Source organism: Callithrix jacchus, chromosome 22, assembly GCF_049354715.1.
Source record: "Callithrix jacchus isolate 240 chromosome 22, calJac240_pri, whole genome shotgun sequence".
Classification (NCBI taxonomy): Eukaryota; Metazoa; Chordata; class Mammalia; order Primates; family Cebidae; genus Callithrix; species Callithrix jacchus.
In genome coordinates, this window is record NC_133523.1 from 15,465,412 (window position 1) to 15,491,691 (window position 26,280).

General features: G+C 54.2%; 1 protein-coding gene across 2 annotated transcripts in view; it reads left to right on the plus strand.

The window, feature by feature from the left end:
- The window catches only part of SIN3B (SIN3 transcription regulator family member B), a 50,382-nt gene extending 26,223 nt beyond the window's left edge, over nucleotides 1-24,159 (plus strand). Inside the window, exons 7-20 of one of the 2 annotated variants that reach the window (XM_078361748.1) lie at nucleotides 179-268; nucleotides 1,592-1,710; nucleotides 9,388-9,595; nucleotides 10,690-10,806; nucleotides 12,310-12,548; nucleotides 13,220-13,403; nucleotides 15,592-15,666; nucleotides 15,839-16,454; nucleotides 17,262-17,431; nucleotides 20,023-20,196; nucleotides 20,434-20,526; nucleotides 21,417-21,511; nucleotides 22,074-22,281; nucleotides 22,384-24,159. In XM_078361748.1, coding sequence (XP_078217874.1) covers nucleotides 179-268; nucleotides 1,592-1,710; nucleotides 9,388-9,595; nucleotides 10,690-10,806; nucleotides 12,310-12,548; nucleotides 13,220-13,403; nucleotides 15,592-15,666; nucleotides 15,839-16,454; nucleotides 17,262-17,431; nucleotides 20,023-20,196; nucleotides 20,434-20,526; nucleotides 21,417-21,511; nucleotides 22,074-22,281; nucleotides 22,384-22,614 — 2,619 coding nt within the window. In that variant the 3' untranslated portion in view covers nucleotides 22,615-24,159. The remainder of the gene's footprint in view (nucleotides 1-178; nucleotides 269-1,591; nucleotides 1,711-9,387; nucleotides 9,596-10,689; nucleotides 10,807-12,309; nucleotides 12,549-13,219; nucleotides 13,404-15,591; nucleotides 15,667-15,838; nucleotides 16,455-17,261; nucleotides 17,432-20,022; nucleotides 20,197-20,433; nucleotides 20,527-21,416; nucleotides 21,512-22,073; nucleotides 22,282-22,383) is intronic. The other variant, XM_035287385.3, reaches the window with a different exon arrangement.
- Nucleotides 24,160-26,280: the final 2,121 nt, after the last annotated feature.

A 26,280-nucleotide genomic window follows, 5' to 3' on the forward strand; every position in this document is an offset into this window, starting at 1 on the left:
CAAAACAGGGAGAGGATTCTGAGGTCGTCGGAGCCAGGGGCACATCTCCCTTGCTGTTCTGATGCTGTGGCGGCACTCTTGCCTGTTATCCAAAGCCCTAACCTGCTGAGACGGAGATCCCAGTGGCAGAGGCCACTGGTGGAAGGGAGAGTGTTAACTGTGGAATTTCCCCCGGCAGAAAAAAATGAAACTTCGTGGTACCAAAGACCTGTCTATTGCTGCGGTGGGGAAGTACGGGACTCTGCAGGAATTTTCTTTCTTTGACAAGGTGAGGGCGGGCCCTGGCTTCCATCTTGTGGATGCCACATCCAGCTGGCTGGGCCGATGCTCCCTGGGCCTGCCCCAGGACTTGGGGAGGGTGGAGCTAGGGTGGGTGTGGTCTGAGGATGGAGCAGGTGGGGTCGGGAGGATGGAGCTGGCCCCCAGCTCTCATTGCAGCAGGGAATGTGGGCCACCTTGGAGCCCAGACGTGGGGTGTGGGCAGGAGTCCACAGTGGGTGTGCCAGACAGAACTGAGAGTCCGAGCAGAGTAGGAAGACATACATGTCTGCCACCCTGAAGCTGTGTGGCTTTTTCTTATGTCGGGGGTGATTGTGGGGTTCCCGCCCAGGGTTTGTGGGCACAGCAGACAAGGTGGCTGTGAATTGCTGCACGGATGACACATCTGGGCTGTGAATTGCTGCATGGATTGCCTGCACGGGCTATGTAACTTGCTACATGGATGACACACATGGACTGTGAATTGCTACATGGCTCGTGTGCATGGGCTGTGTGAATTGCACAGATGATGGTCATGGGCTATGTGAATTGCTACACAGATTGCATGCATGGGCTGTGTGAATTGCTGCACAGATGATGCACATGGGCTGTGAATTGCTGCACGGATCGCATGCGCAGGCTGTGTGAATTGCTGCACAGATGATGCACATGGGCTGTGAATTGCTGCACGGATTGCATGCGTGGGCTGTGTGAATTGCTGCACAGATGATGCACATGGGCTATGAATTGCTGCACGGATCGCATGTGCGGGCTGTGTGAATTGCTGCACAGATGATGCACGTGGGCTGTGAATTGCTGCATGGATCGCATGCGCGGGCTGGGTGAATTGCTGCACAGATGATGCACATGGGCTGTGAATTGCATGGATCGCATGTGCAGGCTGTGTGAATTGCTGCACGGATGACACATGGGCTGTGAATTGCTGCATGGATCGCATGCGCGGGCTGGGTGAATTGCTGCACAGATGATGCACATGGGCTGTGAATTGCACGGATCGCATGCGCAGGCTGTGTGAATTGCTGCATGGATGACACATGGGCTGTGAATTGCTGCATGGATCGCATGTGCAGGCTGTGTGAATTGCTGCACAGATGACACATGGGCTGTGAATTGCTGCATGGATCACATGCGCAAGCTGTGTGAATTGCCATAGATGATGCACATGGGCTGTGAATTGCTGCACGGATCTCATTTACTTATAGACACAGCTGGTTCCTGTATCGCACACCCATGTGGGTGACTTACAAGTGAACCAGGCCCAGAAGCTGAGGAGCAGGGGTTCACAGTGGGTCCCTGACTGCTGTCTCCACAGGTCCGCCGAGTGCTGAAGAGCCAGGAGGTGTATGAAAACTTCCTCCGCTGCATCGCCCTCTTCAACCAGGAGCTGGTGTCTGGCTCCGAGCTCCTGCAGCTCGTCAGCCCATTTCTGGGGTGAGCAGCTGACTTCCCCGGGCTCCCCAGGGTAGTTCTGTTCCTGACAACTCCATCTGCTAGGTTTTTAGTTACTGTTTTTGAACAATGATTTTGCTTTTCTAAAATCCTGTTTACTAATTGAAGTGATTGAGATTAATTATAGATTCCTGTGCATTTGTGTTTTTTGTTTGTTTGTTTTGAGATAGAGTCTTGCTCTGTCGCCCAGGCTGGATTGCAATGGCACGGTCTTGGCTCACTGCAACCTTCGCCTGCTGGGTTCAAGCCATGCTCCTGCCTCAGCCTCCCGAGTAGCCAGGATTACTGGTGCCCGCCACCACGCCCTGCTGATTTTGTATTTTTAGTACAGACGGGGTTTCACCACATTGGCCAGGCTGTTCTCGAACTCCTGACCTTGTGATCCACCTGCCTTGGCCTCCCCAAGTGCTGAGATTACAGGCATTAGCCACCGTGCACAGCCAATTCCCATGCTTTTGTAAGGAGTGATACACCACCTGGGTACCCTCCAGCTGGTGCCTCCAACAGTAACATCTAGAGTTAGTATCCTCACCAGAAAACAGTAGGTCCTCGAATAAAGCCTTTTCATTTAACACTGTTTTGTTACTGGTGAGAAAAAACCATTCATTTCTGGTCTGAGTGGAGTTTGCATGTTCTCCCCATGTCTGTGTAGTTTCTCCCACGTCCCAAAGATGTGCATGTTAGGTTAAATGTAGGTGAAGTGATGAATCTCCATGGTCCCAGCCTGAGTGAGGGGGTGGTGAGCGCCCTGCAGTGGGGTGATGTGGTGTCCAGGGTGCTCTGAACCGCTGGGATGGGGTCCAGCCGCCTGAGACCCTGAACTGGGGTGATTGGGTAAATCTGGTAAGTTGTTTTCACTCATCTTTCTTATCTCTATGTCTGGCTTGCATTTATTTCAGTGTTAAATATTAGAAGTGTTTGGTCTCTCTTGAGAAATTTGGTGATGGTTTTATGACCGGAAATATGCCTTAGGAGTGTCACTCTTGTTGATGTGTCAATTAGCTTGCGGCAAAATTGGTTTTGTTAGGCATCTTTTCGCCGAAAGTCACAGCTTCCTAAAACCTGGCGAGTGACGGCTGACTGTATCGACTCTCACACAACCCACGGATCTTTCCAGCGTCTCTGTGTCACTCGTACACGTCCGGTGTGTGTGTTTATACAACTTTCTCACTGTGGAGCGTTGTGCATCCGCCACAGTGAAGATACTGAGCAGCTCCAGGGCCGTCAGCGTTCTGCCTTGACCTTTTGTTTCCATCCGAAAAGCCTGCCTCACCCAGAGTCTGTTTCCAACTCCTGGCAACCACACCACTCATCTAAATTTTAGTGTGTCTCTAAAATTTATATTAAAATGTTACAGTAATGGAACTGTACAGGAGGAACCTTATGGGAGAAACTTTTTTTTTTAACCCAGCGTAATTCCCTGGAGATTCACCCGATAAATGCCTTTTATAATTCTTTTTTTTTTTTTTTTTTTTGAGACGGAGTTTCGCTCTTGTTACCCAGGCTGGAGTGCAATGGCGCCATCTTGGCTCACCACAATCTCCGCCTCCTGGGTTCAGGCAATTCTCCTGCCTCAGCCTCCTGAGTAGCTGGGATTACAGGCACGCACCACCATGCCCAGCTAATTTTTTGTATTTTTAGTAGAGATGGGGTTTCACCATGTTGACCAGGATGGTCTCAATCTCTTGACCTCATGATCCACCCGCCTCGGCCTCCCTAAGTGCTGGGATTACAGGCTTAGTTCCAGTTACTTAGGAGGCTGGGTCGTCTGAGCCCGGGAGGTGAAGCCTGCAGTGAGCTGTGATCACGCCACTGCACTCCAGCCTGAGACCCTATATCCAAAAAAAAAAAAACGTCTGGATGTAGTCGCTCACACCTGTAATCCCAGCACTTTGGGAGGCCAAGGTGAGTGGATCACCTGAGGTCGGGAGTTCAAGACCAGCCTTGTTAACATGGTGAAACCCCATCTCTACTAAAAAATACAAAAATTAGCCGGGCATGGTGGCGGTCACCTGTAATCCCAGCTACCTGGGAGGCTGAGACAGGAGAATCACTTGAACCCGGGAGGCGGAGGTTGCAGTGAGCCAAGACTGTGCTGCTGTATTCCAGCCTGGGCAACAAGAGTGAGACTCCATTTAAAAAACAAAAACCAAAAAACCGTACCCCAGCTACACAGAGAGAAGCCTCATTAGTGGGTCAGGTCTGAGAGCAGTTTCTAACCCCCGGTGGCCAGGTCAGCCTAGGGGGGGACTAGGTCCAGGTCGAGGGGCCTGGAAGCAACTGTGCACACTTGCGTCTGCTCTTGGGTGCACAGGAGTGTGTACAGTACGAGTAGGTGGGACTGTGAGCACTGTGTGAGACCTGGGAGCCAAGTGGGGCCAGTTTCCCTTCCTGCACATCAGCCCTGTGACTGGGATGAGTCACTTGGCCAGTCTGACTCTCAGTTTCCTTGCTGTAAAATGGGGATAGTAAATGTACCTACCTAAGCGCAGTTCCTGAGACCTGCAGGTGGGCACTACCTCTAGGGCCCTTGAAATACAATCGAATTTCACAAATAAAAGGAGATGACAGGTTTCTTTAGGCAGAAGGAAATGATGTAAGTCACAAGCTTGGATCTACCTAAAGAAGGGAAGAGTGTCCAAGAAAAACACACCTGCAGATTTTTTTTTTCAAGACAGAGTCTTGCTCTGTCATCCAGGCTGGAGTGCAATGATGCAGTCTTGGCTCACTGCAACCTCCAGCTTCCAGGTTCAGGCGATTTTCTTGCCTTAGCCTCCTGAGTAGTTGGGGTTACAGGTGGAATTACAGTAGTTGGAATTACATAAAACCACCACACCTGGCTCATTTTTGTATTTTCAGTAGAAATGGAGTTTTGCTATGTTGGCCAGGCTGGTCCCGAACTCGTGACCTCAAGTAATCTGCCTGCCTCAGTCTCCGAAAGTGCTGGGATTACGAGCATGAGCCACGGTGCCTGGCCATAATTTTTTTTAATGGTTCTCAAACATGGCGGGCACACACGTTATGTGATCAGCCCATTCAGTCCTTAACTGTTTTCCTGTTTACCCCAAGAATAGTAGTTGATGGCAGTTGTGGCTGCAGCGTTTACCCTGAAATAACTTTGTCATGAAGGATCTCATTTTTATTATTATTTTTGCGTTGCTCTCATATATCAACTTTGGAAATAAAAAGACATCGTTTTATGCATAGCATTCTGTTTTTGGCAGTGGTGTTTCCAGTTACACAAAATATAGTAATTCTTGATCACTGAAAATATCAAATCTTGGAAAACGTAGCATTCCTGCACTTGATGGGAACATTGTTCTCAAACAGTTGTTGGCCAGAGACTCAGCTGATGGCTCCGACTGTTCTAAAATAGACACTTCTGGTGATTCACATGATTCTGACACTCTGTTTAGAAACAACTCCAAGAACAGTTTTTACATTTTACTTCCACCATGAAAATCAGTCAGAGAAAATCACTCTCTTCAGCCTCAGAGAGAGTTTATGTAAAATTAAATGAGCTCTGGCATAAGCTGTACTTTTTTTTTTTTCTAAATGGGAAACAGTTAAATCAACCCTGGGGACAGGTGCTGTGTGAGTCCTTTTGCATTAACTTAAAAAAATGTGTGTATATGTAAATATTTTTCTAACTTACAATGAAGCACAGATGCAAGAAACCACGTGGCCGAGAAATGGGTTGAATCTTTATTAAGCAGTCACCCACGTGCCCGCCCACCACCCACATCACAAATAGACTACGGGAGTGACCGCCTACTGCAGGAGTGACGGTGCAGCCACCCAGGGGGGCATTGCCAAATACATGCCTCAGTTTCACCCCAGCTGGGTTTTCTTCCCTTTTTTCTGAGATGGAGTCTCATTCTGTCGCCCAGGCTGGTGTGCAGTGGGGTGATCTCAGCTCACCGCAACCTCCGCCTTGCAGGTTCCAGCCATTCTCCTGCCTCAGCCTCCCGAGTAGCTGGGAGTACAGGTGCACACCATCACACCCAGCTCATTTTCGTATTTTTAGGAGAAATGGGGTTTCTCCACATCGGCCAGGCTGGTTTCAAACTCCTGGCCTCAAGTGATCCTCCTGTCCCAGCCTCCCAAAGTGCTGGGATTACAAATGTGAGCCACGGCACCCAGGCCCTGGGTTTTGTTTCCTAATACATCTCCTTTCACCTCCAGTTCCCTCCGATTCTAGTCCTTACTGTTTCTATTCTGATAGCCCTCTACATGTCCCTGTCTGTTATTTCTGTGTTATTAGCCTCCCAGGTTTGCTCATTCATCTGGGGTTGCACAGGAAGATTGCCACAGCATTTATCACCTTTTCTAAAGTGGCCAGGAAAGCTGCTTGGTTTCAGTCTTGTTTCTTTCCTGCGGCCTCAGAGTGATGAGCTGCTTTCGTGTCATCTTCCCAAGGGGACCAATTAGGTCCTTTCTTAAAAAAGCATGTTAATGAGTTCATGGACTTAAAACATATTTGATACGTTTCAGTACTTTTTCTAGTACTTTTAAAGGTGAGGGGCTGGGCGTAGTGGCTCACATCTGTAATCCCAGCACTTTAGGAGGCCGAGGTGTGCGGATCACCGAGGTCAGGAGTTCAAGACCAGCCTAACCAATATGGTGAACCCCCAACCCTACTAGAAATTTAAAAAATTAGTTGGATGTGGTGACCTGTGCCTGTAGTCCCAGCTACTCAGGAGGCTAAGACAGGAGAATTGCTTGAACTTAGGAAGCAGAGGTTGCAGCGAGCCGAGATCGCACCGCTGCACTCCAGCCTAGGCAACAGAGTGATACTCTGTCTCAAAAAAAAAAGACTAGCCTGGGCAACATAGTGAATCCTTGTCAGAAACTACCCTGCAGTGGTGGCATGCACCTGTAGCTATCACTTGAGTTTCAGAGGCAGAGGTTGCAATGAGCCATGATCGCACCACTGCACTCAGCCTGGGCGACAGAGTGAGACTCTGTCTATAAATAAATAAACAAAAATAAAGGTGAGGAAGCTGAAGCTCAGATCAAATGCTTCTGACTTACCCGAGGACAAACACTCCTAGGTGAGCTTAGCGTGCTGTTAGGCAGCAGCCAGGGTGCTCTAGCCCCAAAGCCAGCCCTTTGCATGTTCTCTGCCTTTTGGGCACAGTGGCTGCTGGGTGTTGTGTCAACAGGCTCATGCTGTCAGGCTGGACTTACGTGTCTTTTTTTTTTTTTTAACTCAACATTTCTTCGAAGTGCTTCAGCATCAGATGTGAATCCACGTCCTTTTTTTTCCTTTTTTTGAGATGGAGTCTTGCTCTGTCACCAGGCTGGAGTGCAGTGGCGTGATCTCGGCTCACTGCAACCTCCGCCTCTTGGATAAAGTGATTCCCCTTCCTCAGCCTCCCGAGTAGCTGGGATTATAGGCGCCTGCCACCACGCCCGGCTAATTTTTTGTGTTTTTAGTACAGACAGGGTTTCACCATGTTGGCCAGGATGGTCTCGTTCTCCTGACCTTGTGGTCAGCCCACCTCGGCCTCCCAAAGGGCTGGGATTACAGGTGTGAGGCACCGCACCCGACCCACAGCCTCATTTTTAAGTAACCGCATGGCTTCTCCTTCCCTTAGCAGGATCTCTAACAATGAGCATTGGTCTCTAGTCCTCCCTCAAATGCTGCTGAGGCTGCGAGCCTCACGGGTCAAGCTGAGCCCATCAGAAGGCCTTTTCCCTGGTGGTCCTGGGCTTGCACATGTTGGGGTGCTCTTTCTAGTGGGTTTTCTTTCCCAGGCTGCTGAAGGTCTGTAAATGCCCTGAAGAACAGCCCAGAGCAGGATGGTGTTTCTCTAGTCTCAGCCAGACAAGCCCCTGAGACCTGTTTGTGATGTGGGTACACATGGATGGGCGTTTTCTGTGGATGTGGAATGCACAATCACCTTGACCCACCTCTTTTGGGCTCAGAATCCAGCACTCTCCTGACAAGGGGCCCTCGGGGCTGTGTGTGCAGCTGGTGTCGGCACCTGGGCCCAGGGGGCAAGTGATCACCCTGGGTTGGAATTGGGACTCTGCTTCTTACTAGCCAAGCGAGCCTCAGCGTCTTTGTAAAATGGCCATACCTCCCTCCTCGGCTTGTCGGGGGCCTAGAAGGGAAGACAAAAGGAACATGAAATTCAAGAATATGAAAGGCAGGGTGCTGAGCAGCAGATGGGCAGTGCTGGGGCACAGTCAGCTGTTCTTGCTTCCGTGTTTCAGCAGTAGTGAGAGACTCGTATGGGGAAGTTCACCATGTTGGTCAAGGTGGTCTGGATCTCTTGACCTCATGATCCACCCGCCTGGGCCTTACAAAGTGCTGGGATTACAGGCGTGAGCCACTGCACCCAGCCCTCTGCAGTATTTTTATTGGTGTCTTTTCTGCCTACGTTTCCATTGGCTTGTGGGTTTTCCTTGTGAACAGAGTTGGCATAGGGTTCTTAAATATAGGGCATGACGGAAGCCACATCACCGAGGGGTACGTTGTTACACGTGGGTGGGCTGGGGGGCACAGCAGGACCGCGGCACCAGCAGTCAAAGTAACTGCACCTTTTCTGGTAGGATCTGATGTTACTGTTTTGAGACAGTGTCCCGCTGTGTTGCCCAGGCTGGTCTCAGACTCTCGAGCTGAAGTGATCCACCTGGCCTCCTGAGTAGCTGGGATTCCAGGCACACACCACCAGATCTGATACTGTTCTAAACAGAAATCCAAGGGCATTGTAGGGTCATTTGCATTAAAGCCTTCCTGTCGTCGAGCACAGCCATGACATTCTGACTTTCAAGGATGTGTCCAGAGAGGGGTTCACAGAGAGGAGTCTCCCTCATGAGAGCAGAAGGCTGTGGATCAGGGATCAGTGAACTTGATCTCTGAGGGCTCATATGGGCTTTGTGGAAATGACTCAAACCCCTCTCATGCAGGCGGCCACAGGCACTGCAAGAGCCAGTGGATATGACTGTGCCAGTGAACCTTTGTTTACGATGGGATGGCTGGGCACGGTGGCTCATGCCAGTCATTCCAGCACTTTGGGAGGATGAGGCGAAATGATTGCTGGAGGCCAGGAGTTGGAGACCAGCCTGGGAAACACAGCAAGACCCTAACTCTACAAAAATGTTTTTAAAATTACCTAGGCGTGGTGGCACATGCCTGTGTCCCAGCTGCTGAGGAGGCTGAGGTGGGAAGGTCTCTTGAGCCCAAGAGTTTGAGGTTGCCGTGAGCTGAGATCGTGGCACTGCCCTCAAGCCTGGGCAACAGAGTGAGACACTATCTCTAAAACCAAACAAACAAAACACAGGCAGTGGGTACATTGGCCAAGGTGAAGCCCGGCCTCTTCCAGTCAGGAAACATCGTGGGCTCCAGCTTCTCCCCGTTTAAGTCATCTTTTCTGGTTTATTTCAAAGCCTTCCTGTGAGTCTGGGGTCAGTAGGCACAAGAAGGGACCTGGTATGTGACAGAGGGTTGGGAGGCCCATTCATTCACACACCTCAGGACGTGCAGTGACTTCCTGTGTATCGGTTGTTTCCGCCTCTCATTGCCGTCCATGATGTTGAATTCTGACTCTGTTTAACCTGGAATGTCCATTTGAAGCCATTCTAAAATCTCCAGATCTCTCTCAGAAGATCCTGGGGATGACCAGTTACCATTTGTTTTTATCTTTGAAGGAAATTTCCAGAACTCTTTGCACAGTTCAAGTCCTTCCTGGGGGTAAAAGAGCTGTCCTTCGCGCCACCCATGAGCGACAGATCTGGGGACGGGATAAGCCGGGAAATCGACTATGCGTCTTGCAAGCGCATAGGATCCAGCTATCGGGCGCTCCCCAAAACCTACCAGCAACCCAAGTGCAGCGGAAGGACGGCCATCTGCAAGGAGGTAGTGCTCCCCAGGGCTCACTGTTCCTTGACATGGTGCATCCCTCTCCCTCCCCAGCAAACACCCAATACCCCTGTTATGAATGAAATGCTGTGTGCTCAGCCCCCTTGAATGTTGGGTTATGGGTGGTGTTGGGATGTGGCCTGGCAAAACCACCTGAGCAGAGGCGACAGTGTTGTACCCTGCTGGTAGTTGCAAACCACGAGTGCAGGGATAATGTGGAGTTCGGCTTATTCTTCGGTTGTTTGACTTAGGTTTATGGCTGCTGTGATTCTGCTCAGTTCCAGGCTCACTGACCTCAGTCTTTCTGTTGAGCTTGATCATTGGATACTTCTCCAGGGTTTGTGGACAGACGATACAGCATGTCCAAGTTTCCAAAGTACCTGCTGGATTCCAGGATATAGTGCAGGGGTCACCAAACTCTGGCCCGTGGACCCTGGCCCGCTGCCTGTGTTTGTAAATAAAGTTTTATTGGCACACAGACACAGCCAATCATTTACATGTTGCCCATGGCTGCTTTTCTCACCACAAAGGCAGAGTTGAGTATTCATCCAAGATAGGCTGCAAAGCCTGAGATACTCGCTATCTCACCCTTTGCAGAGAGAATTTACCAATGTCTGAACTGAAATCAGCCCTCCATATCTGCAGATTCCACATCTGTGGTTTCAACTAACCATGGATTGAAAATATATGGGGAAAGAGAAACCAAAAAATCATATTACAGCAAAACATAATCCACATTTTCAGAATGCAGTGTAACAACGATTGCGTTAGGTGTAAGTATTCTAGACGTGATTCTGCCTAGGTTATATGCAAATAGGACTCCATTTGACGTCAGCGACTTAAGTATCTGTGGATTTGGGTCTCTAGGGGTGCTTCTGCAACCAGGCTCCCGGGACACCAAGGGACGTGTTCACTTGACCAAAGTCATGTTTTCCCTTAAAAACTTTATTAGCCTTTCCATTTGCATAAGGCATCTGCATATTATATAATCAGGATGGTATAATGTATCTTTGTACTTTCTGCTCTGGATGACAGTAAATTTTGGTCCCTGGGGCCTGCTGCGCTGGTCATATCGTTTCCTCTTGGTGCAGGTACTGAATGACACCTGGGTCTCCTTCCCCTCCTGGTCTGAGGACTCCACCTTTGTCAGCTCCAAGAAGACGCCCTACGAGGAACAGCTGCACCGCTGTGAGGACGAGCGCTTTGAGGTGTGTGTGCAGCTGCCTCCAGCACGTGCCTGTCCCCCTCCTGCATGGGGCTGCTGTGGCCAGGCCCCCCGACCCTCAGCACATTCTCCACAGGACAGGTGTCCTCTTCCTCCTCTACCACCCCAGTCTCCTTTGGAGGAGCAGGTGTTGCAGCACATTCCAGAAGCTCCTGGAAGCTTCCTGCCAGGTCTTGCTGGCCTCTGGGCTGGCTACTAGATGGTGCTTTTTTTTCTGTTTAAAAATTGTATTTGGGCTGGGCATAGTGGCACATACCTGTAATCCCAGCACTTTGGGAGGCCGAGGCAGGTCGATCGCTTGAGCTCAGGAGTTTGAGACTAGCCTGGGCAACATGATGAAAACCCATCTGTATCAAAAATACAAAAATTAGTCTGGCGTGGTGGTGGGCACCTGTAATCCCAGCCACTCAGGAGACTGAGGCAGGAGAATTACTTGAGCCAGGTAAGGCCGAGGCTGCCGTGAGCTGAGATTGCACCACTGCACTCTAGCCTGGGTAACGGAATGAGACCCTGTCTACTAAAAAAATAGTTTAATTGATGTCATTTAAATGTATTCTTATTTTGTTTATCTTGCTTGCTCTGTCTCCCAGGCTGGAGTGTAGTGGCATAATCATGGATCACTGCAGCCTTGACCTCCCAGACTCAAATGATCCTCCCACCTCAGCCTCCTGGGTCACTGGAACCTCAGGTGCACAATACCATGCCCAGGGTTTTGTTTTGTTTTTTCTTTTTTTGTAGAGATGAGGTCTCACCATGTTCCCCAGGTTGGTCTCACACTCCTGGTCAAATGCTGAGGTTAAGGGAATGAGCCACCGCACCTGGCTTATTTTTTTTATTTTTTATTTTTAGAGACAGGGTCTTTATTGCCCAGGCTAAAATAATTTTCGTAAATATATATTTTTGTTAAAATAAAATTTTTATTGGCCGGGCGCGATGGTTCACGCCCGTAATCCCTGCACTTTGGGAGGCTGAGGCAGGAGGAATGCTTGAGGCCAGGAGTTCAAGACCAACCCGGGCAACAAAGCAAGAACTCATCTACAAAAAGGTTTTTTTCATTCTTTGTATCTTTCTTTTTATTTATTCTTTTTTGTTTGTTTGTTTTTCTCTTTTTCGTTTTTCACATGTAACAGGAAACAAAAATTTTTTTTTTTTAATTAGCCAGGCATGGTGGTATACATCTATACTCTCAGCTACTTGGGAGGCCAAGGTGGGAGGATCGTTTGAGCCCAGGAGGTTGAGGCTGCAATGAGCTATGATTGTGCCACAGCACTCCGGTCTGGGTGACAGAGTAAGACTCTATCTCTTAAAGACACAGACACACACACACACACACACACACACACCCACACACACCCCTTATCCCTTAAATGCACACACACACACAAACAAAGACCCCAAAAATTCTCTGCCCTCTGAGGTCCCAGGACCCTTCCTGGGGCCTCTTGAGTTCCCCAGCGCTGACCCCTTCCTGCCTTCCTTTCTGTAGTTAGATGTGGTCCTGGAGACCAACCTGGCCACCATCCGCGTGTTGGAAAGCGTGCAGAAGAAGCTCTCTCGGATGGCACCGGAAGACCAGGAGAAGTTCCGGCTGGACGACTCCCTGGGTGGCACATCGGAGGTGATCCAGCGCCGTGCCATCCATCGCATCTATGGTGACAAGGCCCCAGAGATCATTGAGAGCCTCAAGAAGAACCCCGTCACCGCTGTCCCTGTTGTTCTGAAAAGGTGCCCTACAGCGTCTGGCCTTCCTTTCCCCACCAAGGGGAGCTCCTGGACTGCTCATTAGTGCTGTTTGTCAACAGGTGTCATCTCCAGCGGGGGTCTCTGAGGCCTAGGGCTGGCTTCCTGTATCTCCCACTCTCCCACTCCTGAGAGGAGAGCACTGTGACCCTCTAGGACTTTCCTTCTAGGACTTTCTACCTTGCACATAATCACATCTAGACGTGTAAATAACTGCTTTAAGAGTCAGATGCGACCACTACACTGTGGCTGGCTTTTTAAGTAATGCTGCATCTCAGATACCATCCCGTACAGGTATTTATTAAGTGGCCACTTTAAGGGAGGTGCAGTGCTTGGCCCTGGGGTTATGCAGCTGAGTGGGGCAGACCCGGTCCCTCTCCTCATGGGACTCACAGCTGAGCAAGGAACCTGAGTGGTTGATCCAGCAGCCATGCGGAGAGACGGAGGAACTGGGAAGCCAGCCACATTGGCTCTGTGAGGCCATCACGCCTTCCCTCTGACGCAGCACGGAGCCCACTGCACAGACTAGGCTGGGAGCTGGCTGGCCTGGGTCCTGGGACCCCAGTCAAATCCCAGAGGAAGACAGGCCAGCCCCAGGGTGCTTTAGGGAGGATGGCCTGGCTTGTCCCTGGTGCTGACCCCTCTTTTCCCCGCAGGCTGAAGGCCAAGGAGGAGGAGTGGCGGGAGGCCCAGCAGGGCTTCAACAAGATCTGGCGGGAGCAGTATGAGAAGGCGTACCTCAAGTCCCTCGACCACCAGGCTGTGAACTTCAAGCAGAACGACACCAAGGCCCTGCGCTCCAAGAGCTTGCTGAACGAGATCGAGAGCGTCTATGATGAGGTACAGCTGGCCAGCTGGGCAGGGTCCTGGCTCTCCCAACCGCTGGGTCTGTGCCTCTGTTTCCCTGGTGCTTAGGCAGGGTGGTGGCATCGCCCTTTCAGGGCTGTGTCTAGGCGAGGGTTCGTGTCTCTGTGAACCCTAGAAGAACCTGCCCTAGGAGAACCAGCAATTCTGCTGTTGTCTAGAGAAGTCTCCGGCCCTCCCATGGGGCAGTGACGGACTTTGGCTTAGGCAGCGGGTGGCAGCAGCCTTCATTTATTTCTTGCTGACTGTGTCAGGCAGGGTGTTAGCACCCCCAGAAGGAGTAATATCTCATCTGACCTCACTTCTGAACCTGACTCTGCTGCAGCATTATTCTAATTTTACCAGTGGGGAAACTGAGGCACAAGAGTTTACACTTGGCCAGGGCTGGTCAGAGTGGGCCAGAGCTCTGAGTTGTCAGGTCCGAGGCTTTCACTGCACATCCTCACTGCAAACTCACGAGGCCTGAGTCACAGAACCAAGGCTAGCAGGTCCCACAGGTTGCCAGGAGCTGGGTTGTTAGCAGCCATGCCTTCAGAGCCTGAGGTGGGAAGCTTGGCAGGGTGCTGGACATGGTGGCAGCCAGCTGTCGGGAAGGTCCTTGGGCGCTCTGAGAAGGTGGCTGGGGAGGGGTGGTGCTCCCTGGGCAGTGCCCAGATCACAGTGGGAGCTGCATTGTCAGCCTCGTGCCCACCTGAGTAGGGGCATCACCTCACCCAATTCGGTTTCTTCTTGCTGTCACTGCACAATGAGTGGTAGCTCCTCCTTTTGCAATGCAGAAACAGAAGCCACAGGAACCGGGCTGCTGGCCTGAGGCCTCTCCCACAGCCTGTGGGACTGTGGAGACCCCCTTCTCTTCCACCTCCCTCCCTATGGGCTGCCCTCGCCGCAGGCCCACCCCACAGCCACTCTGGCTTCCTCACTAGCCCTCCGCGGATCCTCAACCCTGAGACCCTGCCTACGTTCTGTGAGTCTGTGGCATCTGCAAAGTGTAGGTGATGAAGTGGCTCTGGAAATCCACTGATGCAACCCCAAGTTCTTCAGACCCCCATTCCATCATGCAGTTTACAAAGCACAGTTACGGACCACAGACATGGGGACCCTGCTTCAGAGGGGACTGTAAAGGAATTTTGAAAGTGTTTATGGCATAAATGAGACCTGGGGGACTTAGGAAGCAGTCAGAGGCCAGAGGCCCCACTGAATAGCCCAGAGCGGAGCTGAGTGTGCAGACTCCTAGGAACCAGCCCAGTGTGCTTGGCCTCTACGCTGCCCTGCAGGGGAGGAGGAAGGGAAGCCTCAGGCTGCTGGAAGACCCAGTGCTGCCCTCGGGAGCTCCCCGCCGGCAGAGACAGCATCCACACTCACTTTCCTTAAGAGCCCCGGTGCGTCTGCCTCCCTGCCTGGTGCTGAGGGGTTGGGACCGCCCAGCACAGTGGCGTGGCAGGCTGGAGGAAGGAGTGATTGTCTTCCGCTGTGAGGGAATGAAAGTCACGATTTGGATAAAGACCAAGGGGAGAGGTGAGCCTGAGGGAGGGGTAAGCCTGGGATGGGGTTTTCCAGGGAGTGAGAGCAGATGGGCATGTGCAAAGGCCCTGCACATGCAGGAGGAGCTCGACGCCCCGAACATTGCAGGAAGGAGCTTGAGGGCTGTAAGGCCAAAGGTGCTTCGGAGGGGTGCGCCAGGGCCCGGCATCTTCTGAGCAGCCTGGGGACCATTAGTCAGGGCGACCTTGCTCCTGTTGGCCAAACTGCCCAGGACCTGGTGAGGAGAGCGGTTGGAGCAGGGTGGTGGGAGGGCTGGTGGAAGGATGGTGGTAGCGAGCACATGCAGGGGATGGCAGGTGACAGCGTTGGAGACGGGCTTGGTGACGATGGGCGTGTGGGGCTTCAGATGTGAGAGTTGCATACCTCCCGGGGAGTAGATGGAGGGCAGAGGCTTGAGGTCAAGGCTCACTCTGCACCTCCTTGACCTCATCAACAGCGTGGTATGGGCAGCCATGGTCAGGCTGGAATCAGGCGCTGCCGTTCTTGTCAGTAGTAGGAGGTCTGCCTTAGAGGCTTCTCCGTGCTGAGCCATGGGGCCCTGATCTGTCTTGGAGTCGGGCTGAGTGACAGACCCAGGCTTGATGCTGCCAGACCCCCTCTGACCTCTCCCCTCCCGTCTCAGAATCCTCTCCTTTGCCTGGCGTCCCTGCTTTTGGAGAGGGGATCAGGAGCACATGGCACTGCACAAGAGACTGAGGCAAGCGCCCCGCGCCCCCAGGCCCTGCTGCCTCACTGACGCTGCTCACCCACCCCTCTCTGGGCAGCGCTCATCCACCTTGGTGGCCTATCTCACAGCAACTCACGAAGGGCATGGGGGTCCTCTGGGTGCTGGGTGGCTTCCTGCCTAATGGCCATCCTGTCCCCCACAGCACCAGGAGCAGCACTCGGAGGCCCGCAGTGCCCCCTCCAGTGAGCCACACCTTATCTTCGTGTACGAGGACCGGCAGATCCTGGAGGACGCAGCAGCACTCATCAGCTACTACGTGAAGCGGCAGCCGGCCATCCAGAAGGAGGACCAGGGCACCATCCACCAGCTGTTGCACCAGTTCGTGCCCAGCCTCTTCTTCTCCCAGCAGCTGGACCTGGGCGCTTCCGAGGAGTCAGCCGACGAGGACCGGGACAGCTCCCAAGGGCAGAGCACAGAACCCAGCGAACGGAAGAAGCCAGCGCCAGGACCGCATAGCAGCCCCCCGGAGGAGAAGGGGGCCTTCGGGGATTCCCCGGCCGCCGAGCAGCCGCCCCCGCCACCCCCACCTCTGCACAAGGCCCTGGATGATGTCTATAGCCTCTTCTTCGCCAACAACAACTGGTACTTCTTCCTGCGCCTGCACCAGACCCTGTGCTCCAGGCTGCTGAAGATCTACCGCCAGGCACAGAAGCAGCTCCTGGAGTATCGGACCGAGAAGGAGCGGGAGAAGCTGCTCTGCGAGGGCCGCAGGGAAAAGGGCAGCGACCCCGCCATGGAGCTGCGGCTGAAGCAGCCCAGTAAGGATCCAGGGCCTCCTGGAAGGCCCTGGGGGTGCCTGGGGTTTGGGATCACAGCTCATCATCCCACACGTCCTGTTTCTTTCTGGCTTTTCATTTTAAGAATTCTGTGATTTCAAATGGGAAATTGCAAACAGGAAGCTGCCAGCATCAGACAGGTCTTGTGAACCCCTTGCCCAGGCTCCTATCCTGGGTTTAGCACCCTTTCCTTACCAGGAAAGCTGTGTGTCTCACAGCCCTTCCCGTAGAGCCGTCACAGCCAAGCTCCACAGCACATTTTTTTTTCTGAGATGGATTCTTGATATGTTTCCCAAGCTGGAGTACAGTAGCATGCTCTCGGCTCACTGTAACCTCACCTCCCAGGTTCAAGCGATTCTCCTGCCTCAGCCTCCATAGTAGCTGGAATTACAGGCATGTGCCAGCACACCCAGCCAATTTTTTGTATTTTTAATAGAGACAGGATTTCACATGTTGGCCAGGCTGGTCTCGAAGCCCTAACCTCAGGTGATTCACCTGCCTTGGCCTTCCAAAGTGCTGGGATTACAGGCATGAGGTACCGTGCCTGGCCTCCACAGCACTTTCACTGCCATCCCTGGGTTGCCAGTCAGATTAGGCAGCCTCAGGAAGGGTGGCGGTGAACACGTTACTCGGGTTTCCTGCTGATGCCCAGCCTGGCCCCAGGGGTCATGGGTGAAGGTTGCTGGGCCCCAGGGGGGCATTTGTTGGGGTGCTGTGGTGTCACAGCTTGGTCTGTATGGCTTCTCGCCCCCCTGGGAGGCATGTGGATAAAACCATGTGTCTCCACAGGTGAAGTGGAGCTGGAGGAGTACTACCCAGCCTTCCTGGACATGGTACGGAGCCTGCTGGAGGGCAGCATCGACCCCACGCAGTACGAGGACACCCTGCGTGAGATGTTCACCATCCATGCCTATGTGGGCTTCACCATGGACAAGCTGGTACAGAACATCGCGCGGCAGGTGAGCCGGGGCGGGGCCGACACTCAGGACGCTGCACATGGCCCTGCCATGTCATTTCACTCCCTTGCCGGGAGGGGGCCCGTGGTCAACAGTAAACCTGTCCTGATTTCTTGAGACAAAATTCTCATAACGTAAAATGAACCATTTTGAAGTGTCCAGTTTGGTAACATTTAGTACATTCACAATATTGTGCAGTCTCCACCTCTGTCTAGTTCCAGAACATCTCATCTTTCCCGGAGGAGACCCAGTCCCCAGTAGCAGCCACTCCCCTTTCCCCCACCCCGAGCCCCGACATCCAGTGATCTGCTTCCTGCCTCGCGGTTTCCTGCGCACTGCGTTCATTCCTTTCTATGGCTCTGTGATACTCTGTTGCATGGCTGGCTGCGTTTCGTTTCTCCATCTCTTGGTGACCATCTGGCCTATGGCTGCCTGCAGAGACGGTGAACAGTGCTGCTCTGAACATTTGTGTGCAAGTTCTTCTGAGTCCCTGTTGACAAACTTTTGAGGGTAAATGGACAACATGGAAAAACCTTAACGCACTTATCCTGGGCGAGGGTGGGAATAGCGCTGCTCACCAGCGTTGGCTTTAGCAGTAGCAAAAACCAGCCCCTGCTGAATGTCACCACAAGGAAACCAGTCACCTGGATAGAAACAGCAGACGTCCCAGGCGAGCTGGGTGTCGTTCCAGGACATGGGTCCTGCTTGGTTTCTGCCAGCAGCATTGTTCGTGGTGACTTCTGTTTCCTGGTCACCAAGTAAGGCTGTTCATCATAAAGCGGGAAAAAAGCTGGAAAAAAACTAATGCCATTACTCTCCCACTTAGACACAGTCACGAGAAGCATTTCACACAAGATGCTTCCTTCCCGGTTTTAAAGACTGCTTATGGAACTAAAAATCACACGCAGAAAAGTCCCCAAATCTGAAGGGGGCAGATGGATGGGCTTTCATCAACAGAACCCCTGCCCCTGTGTCCCTACCCAGCCACCTGCCACCTGTGGACACCAATAACCCTAATTTTTTTTTTTTTGAGACGGAGTCTTGCTCTGTTGCTAGACAGTGCAGTGGTGCAGTCTCAGCTCACAGCAACCTCCACCTCCTTGGTTCAAGCGATGCTCTTGCCTCAGCCTCCTAAGTAGCTGGGATTACAGGCGTGTGCCACCACGCTTGGCTAATTTTTGTGGTTTTAGTAGAGATGGGATTTTGCCATGTTGGCCAGGCTGGTTTTGAACTGACCTCAGATGATCCTCCTGCCTTGGCCTCCCAAAGTGCTGGGATTACAGGCATGAGCCACCACGCCGGGCATCACAACCCTGATTTCTGCACAGAGGTAGATCCCTGGTCTTGAAGCACACAGTGCCCAGCTGCATCCTGGGAGTATCATTCGATGAGATTCCTGTGTTGAGATGAACTGGCCAAGGATTCCCAGGAATGATCCCCGTTCTGTCTCTGGCCACAGGACTTAGAGAAACCCACAGCTGCGTCCTGATACCTTCGCTTCAGCCCCCTCCACTTTCCCTCTGTGTGCCCATCACCATCCACAGCAGTGGCCACTTCCGGGTGAGGGAGATGCACACGGAGCAGCCTGGAGAGAGGACACCCAGGGCCCAGCACATGGTGTCAGGGCAGCAGTGCAGGGATGCCAGAGGGCTGGCACTCTGTCCCCCAGGCTGGGCACCCCTGATGGGCCACGGGTTCAGGGACAGCAGCTTTGCTGTGGCACCAGGAGATTGGACCAGATGGTTTATGGAAAGCATTGATCTAGAATGCTTTGAAAAATCCTCCCCTTCCATAAACCTCTTCTCTAGAACCTGTTAAAAAGCAATGAAAATCGCTGGCTGTCTAGATCTGTCGTCAGGGCCTCACGCTGCCCTGCTGTCCCATCTGTGGCCACACCACAACCCAGGTGCTCACTGCAGGCCCCACCACACTGTTCGTAACCTGCCTTGGGACCATGTCTGGACTCTGCCTCACTTTTTCTTAAAAATCAGCATTGCTGTGTTTTTAGCAGTAGCAACTGACATTCAGTGGGTACCTGCTGTGTGCCAGTTACTGTCTGAAACCTGTGCCTGCCCAGGTGTGATTGTATCCATTCAAGAAAGCTGCACGTGGAACCTGCAGGGAGTGTGGTCCTGCCCAGGGCCCAGGCTGTGCAGGCGGGCTCACACCAGCCCTGTCTGCCCCACAGCCCCTGCTGTCTCCATTACTTTCTCCTTCAGCGCAAAGGTAAAAGGAGTGGCAGGGTGTTTATAGCCAAGCATTTGGGGGAAAGGAATGGCCTACACTGACACCCCCTTCACGTCATTCCTTGGTTTGCTTGGGCACATTTTTGTCCATGTCTCCATGTGTTTCTCATACCCAGGGAGGGTTTGCTGGTCTGGTCTCTTCTGAGCTGGTCTCATGTTGGCCTGGGCTGGTCTGTTTGGCCTGGTCTGTTTGGTCTGCACACAACCTGTCAGGATCCTGGTGTTCATCCCGTGTCACGCACTCTCCAGCCTGAGGTGTTTCTGGCCTTTGCCAACTCCCTCTGTGGGTGAGGTGGGGGCTCCTGCAGGAGACGGGGTAGTAGCACTACCTGCTCTCCCTCCCACCAGCTGCACCACCTCGTGAGTGACGACGTCTGCCTGAAGGTGGTGGAGCTCTACCTGAACGAGAAGAAGCGGGGCGCTGCTGGCGGGAACCTGTCTTCCCGCTGCGTCCGTGCCGCCAGGGAGACCAGCTACCAGTGGAAGGCTGAGCGCTGCATGGCCGATGAGAACTGCTTCAAGGTGAGAGGCGGCCCAAGGCTGGGAACAGGTGGCGAGGCCCGGCCACTCACTCGGCTCTGGACTTGGGCTTTCGGCTGGAACGCCAGCCCTACAGCAGAGTCCGTGAGGTGGCTTTGACCTGCAGGAAGCATCAGGGCTTTGGGAGGGTGGCAGAGGTGGTGGCGGCAGCCTTGTGAGCCTGAGTGGTGCCGTTGCGCTGTCCCAGCAGTCAGACTGTCGGCATCCCTGCTCCCGCAGGTCATGTTCCTACAGCGCAAAGGGCAGGTGATCATGACCATCGAGCTCCTGGACACTGAGGAGGCCCAGACGGAGGACCCCGTGGAGGTCCAGGTGAGGCCCTGGCTCCAGTGCATGCCACACACACCAGGGAGTGCCCGAGGACAGCTTCATGGGGCTCCCACCAGCCAAGTGCAGGCCACGCAGCATCCATCCAGAGACCCTCCCTCTGCAGGCCGTGGGTACCCGTTGAGGCCTGGTGGGTGGGGCTGCCTCCCTCCCTGCTCCCCTGCCAGCCTGTCTTCTGTGCCCACTCTCCAAAGAGCAGACCACCCCTCCCAAGCCAACAGGTGGATCCCAGGGCAGGAGGAGAGCCAAGTCGCCTCTCCCTGGCCCCTGGCTCCCACTGCAGGGAGTCCCTGCAGCTGTGACCTCTGCTCCCCTATGTCAGGGCCGAATCCTGATCCCAGTCCCCAGCAGATGAGCTGCCAGCCCCCAGTTCCCAGTCAGTTTCCACTGGGACACATGTTTCCTGCTCACCTCCCGTGTCCTGGTGGGAGGATGGCGTCAACCTGTGTGTCCCCGCAGGGTGGTCACTGGGTCCTGCAGGTCCAGTGTGTGTGTGTGCACATCACTCAGCTGGGGTGACTGCCACAACGATCAAAAACCACGTGGTTTCAAACAACAGAGGTCTATTGTCTCAACACCCTGGGGGTCAGCAGTCCACAACAGTGTGGGTCGGGCCACGTTCCCGCTAAAGCTCTAGGGGCGGATCCTTCCTGCTTTTCCAGCTTCTGGGGGCTTCTGGCGCTCCTTGGCTGTTGAGAGCTACAGTCTGGGGGTTCTCTGTCAGGGATCGGAGCCCTCCACAGCCGCCCTTCTCATGCTCTGGGAGTTGGGGAGGGGGTGCGCAGAACCCCTGTGAGCTACTGAACTCGGTCCAGAGCGAGAGGGACCATGGACCTGTTGTAGGGGCGTCATGGGCTGTCTCTCTCCCTCCCCAGCACCTGGCTCGGTATGTGGAACAGTACGTGGGGACCGAGGGCGTGTCCACCTCACCCACTGAGGGCTTCCTCCTGAAACCTGTGTTCCTGCAGAGGTGAGAGGCCCTGAGACACATGCTCAGTTCCTTCCAGTGAGCCTAGGGAGTGTCCCCTTTGTCCTGATGGGGGCTAGACCATGGCACATTCTGTGTCTGGGAGCACTTAGTAGGAACCTGCTGTGTGCTAAGGCATGGCCCTGCCCTTTTGAGGCTTGTGGTCTCCACCAGAGGGATCAGTAACCCCAGGATGGTGAGGGGTATAAGGGGCCAGGTCCAACCCCATGGGGAGTCAGTGGATGGAAGAGTGAGCACCCGGCCTGGAGGGAGATGCTGCCTGAGCTGCAGGCCAGGCCTGAGGTGGATGGCTATGGTGGGACCGTGGAGCACCTCCTGTTGGGCTAGGATGGTACCTCTGGGACCAGTAGGGGCTTCTGGTGGGTGTTCAGATCTGGGGATGTTTCTTGTTTCCATTTGCTTTTCTGTGGACCCCCAGGAGGTCACACATCTGGTGGTCCCAGGCCCAGGGGCTCCCCAGCCTGCAAATCCTCCTCCCCTTCCTAGAGGCCCTTGGCCCACAATGCCGAGAGCCAAGGTCCACCCTACCTCATCTTGCCCCCAGGAACCTCAAGAAGTTCCGCCGCCGATGGCAGAGCGAGCAGGCGCGGGCCCTGCGCAGCGAGGCCAGGAGCTCCTGGAAGCGGCTGGTGGGCGTGGAGAGCGCCTGCGACGTGGACTGCCGCTTCAAGCTCAGCACCCACAAGATGGTGTTCATTGTGAACTCCGAGGACTACATGTACCGCCGCGGGACCCTCTGCCGGGCCAAGCAGGTGCCAGGGGAGGCTGGGGCTGCCTCGACACTCTCTCCTCACCCCAAGCGTGGGGCCCGGGGTCCAGCCCTCCGCCACCCTGACACCCCACCTCTCCAACAGGTGCAGCCCCTGGTCCTGCTCCGCCACCACCAGCACTTTGAGGAGTGGCACAGCCGCTGGCTGGAGGACAACGTGACAGTGGAGGCAGCCAGCCTGGTGCAGGACTGGCTGATGGGCGAGGAGGACGAGGACATGGTGCCCTGCAAGACGCTGTGTGAGACGGTGCATGTGCATGGCCTGCCCGTGACCCGCTACCATGTGCAGTACAGCCGCCGGCCGGCCTCGCCCTGACCCGCCCTCCTGGGCACTGGGCAGGCGCCTCACAGAGCACAGACGTGGCCTCAGCCTTGGTCACGTGGGGGCCGTTTTCCGAACCGATGTGAGAGGTATCTCCTAGCGCTGCAGCTGCCGGGTGCCACTGCCATGGCTCCCAGTCTCCTGTGGGCCTGTCGTGTGCCAAACCTGAGCTACCTGCACCTGAGCCCTGGGGCTCAGCCCCACCACAGGCAAGTGGACGTGCTGGCCGAGGAACAAGCAATCACATTTGTGCCCCCATCCATCACACGTGCCAAATCCCGGGCAGACAGGTGGCTCCTGCCCCGTGTTCATACCGTGTCTCGGAAAAGTCACAGGTGGCAGCCCTCCTGAGGCCCACACTTGGGAGGGGGTTCATGTCCAAGACTCCCTGACAAGGAAGGAGCTGAGCCCTGGGTAGGCTCGCTTGAAAAGTGAGTTCTTCCAGAATATTCTGAGATGCCAGAAATGTCACCTGAGGGTTTGGGCATCAGCTCTGCCCAGCTGGTATTCAAGCCCTCAGTCACTTTGGAAGTGAAGAAAGAACCCTTCAGCCAAACCTTTGGGATCCCAGGTTGAAGTCAACACCTGGGTCGAGCAGGCGGCGCCCCAGGAGACCCCGCTCTGGATAAAAGACACCCAACTCCAGCAGCCGGACTCTGGGCCCGTGAGGGGAGGGACCCCAGCCAGCGCTCCCACGGAGTTGGCACCACCGTGCTGTGGGGCAGCGAGCACACTTGTGTTCCTGCAGTGGGCATTGATGTGTATGTGTATACACGCACAGATATTTATTCCTTTCGCTCTTAGTGGTTGTACTTTCTGCATCAGCCAAGTCCCGTGGCTCCCTGGGGGCGAGATCTGCCTTTGCGGAATTCCGAGCACTGCCCTGACAGTCTCATCCACCGGCCCACCTGGGGACCCACGAGTCCACTCCAGGGATTGGTGTTGTCCTTTAGTGAGGGGCTGAGGCGACTGTCCCATGGAGGCATCCAAGGCTTTCTGTGCCAAGTATCCTAAGTGACTGGGGCTGGGGACCAGTTCTCCAGGCCCCTCTCCCCCCGATGAGAGCCCCTGTCCCCAGCCTCTGCACACTAGTGGGCCCCAAATAACCGCTACCCTCACCATCCTGCACAGCTGGACTCAAGGTTCCAGGAAGTGGAGATGCGTTTCTAGAAGTTCCCTGTGGAACCTGGAGGCTCTTGATGCCTTTGACTCCAAGCTGGGCGGTTCCAAGGCCAACCTGTCCTGGAATCCCCACCTTCTCCCCCTCCCCCAGTGTCACGCAGGCACTTTGTACGCGCCCCAGTTTTCTAAGAAGGGAACTTACCATCAGGATTCCTGCCCCAGGCCTGCGGGCCGTCTAGGGCAGAGCCACGTGGGCCCCCTCAGTAACCCACCCCGCATGCTTCTAGGGAGCGCCTCTTTTCCGTTCTTGAGGACTTTCTGTTTTGGGGCTTGTCCTTCCTTTGCAGCTGTTTTGAATGTAGTTTTCCTTTTCTATTTATTTGCACATTAAAGTTAAAAATGGAATATTGACGTCAAGCCTTGAGGGTCTGTTGGTCTCTTCCTGCGAGAGCCTTGCTGACTTTCTACTGCCAGGTGAGTGGGCTGGACCCACGGGGGCAAGGGTTGGCCAGGTGTGCCCAGCTGGGCCCAGGGGAGTCGAAGTCCTCCAGGAATGACAGAGCTGGGTTCCACCGAGATCATCTCACACCCTGCACCTGCCCCACCACCACATGGGAGTGCCTTCTAGAATGTTCTTTCCCCACTCCGTTTGCACGTTTAGTGGGAATTAGAAGTGTCTCGCGTGCAGAACCCAATTTAAAGACCAGTGTTTGCTTTGAGCTTCCCATGCGCAGGCCCACACGTGCCCACCCGCCCCACATGACCACCCTCCATGCTCCCTGGGGCCCCATCTACCTCCTCCCTTTACCATCATTGTCTCCTCACATCCTGCCCCTGTCCACAACCCCAGCCCGACACCTGCCTCCAGGTAGCTGAAGACCCCACCTCCACTATGTCCCTTGGCTGACACCCCTGAAGGGTTCTGAGGCAGAACTGGCCAGCCCCTCCCCTCAGTATGGGGCTCCTCAGTCTTCTGCAGGGGCTGTCTTCAACCTCCCCGAGGGGCCATAGCTGCCTCCCAAGGACCCACGTGCCCCCTTCACACCCGAGTTGCCCTGGCAGTTCTGACCCCTACCCCCACCAGAGGGTCAGGGCTCCTGGGTAGTGTGACAAGCCAGGCTGGAGGCCACCCCGTTTCCTTCTGCCTCGATCACACAGCTGGGGATGCCCAGGGTCCCCTCTGAGCCCCTAGACTGGCTTCCTTGGTCAGAGTGCTGCAGGGCCTGGGAAGGGCCGAGCTGGTCCCAGGAGAGCAAACAAGAGCAGGTCTTTGAAGGGGCCCTGCCCCGAGGGTTCCCCTGCCCTCAAATAGGCAGGGCCTGTGGCCTGGAGAAGGTGGTATGACATGAGATGAGAGGTCCCTCGCTGGCCCTGAAGACATCTCCACTGTGCTGGGGAGGGGACCCCATGGCAGGGGACAGAGAGTGGCCTCCAAGAGTGGAATCTCAAGAGCCACCACCACCACCAGGACCCAAATTCTGCCAAAGTCCATGTGAGCCCAGGAAAGACCCCGAGCAGCAGATAAGGACACAGCCCAGCTGACGCTTTGATCACAGCCTCATTTGACCCTGAACGAAGGACCAAGCCTGCCAGGCCAGACCTCTGACCCACGGAAATGCGAGGTCGTAGAGGCGTGTGGCTGTGAGCCACATTCATTACCCAGAGAGAACAGCAGCATTAATAAAGCTGCTGCGTGTCCAGCACCTTCAAGTACAGGGAGGTGGCTGAGGATCTCAGGAACCCCTCCCAACATGTGATGCTGACAGAGGGCGCTGGAACCGGGGCTTCCAGTGGGGCCCCATGAATATGGATTCTGTTGCTGCTGAGGGCTTTGTCTCGCTGGGTTTCGCAGCGTATAACCAGTACTTCACACCTGCCGTCATCACGCAGAGAATGAGGCTGACCGCTCCCAAGAGTCAACAATACCATCCAGCAGTCGCGATCCTTTCTATTTGCCCAAGGGCACTGAAAACTTGTGTCCACACAAAAACTTGCACGCGGATATATGCAGCCTCATTCACCACTGCCCAAACTCAGACACAACCAAGACATCTTCAGCGGGGAGCAGATAAACCATGTCACCTCCAGACAACAGGATATAAAAGGGAATAGCCTACGAAGCTGCAAAGACATGAAGGAGCCAGGCGTGGTGGCTCACACCTGTAACTCCAGCACTTGGGAGACCAAGGTGGGAGGATCACTGAGGTCAGGAATTCGAGATCAGCCTGGCCAACATGGTGAAACGCCGTCTCTACTGAAAATATAAAAACCAGCCAGGCATGGTGGCGCGTGCCTATAATCCCAGCAACCCCAGAGGCTGAGGCAGGAGAATGGCTTGAACCTCAGGCGGCGGACATTGCAGAGCCAAGATCGCGCCACTGCTTTCCAGCCTGGGTGGCAGGGTGAGACTCTGTCTCAAAAAATAAAAGACACGGCCGGGCGCGGTGGCTCACGCCTGTAACCCCAGCACTTTGGGAGGCCGAGGCAGGAGGATCACGAGGTTAATAGATCCAGACCATCCTGGTCAACATGGTGAAA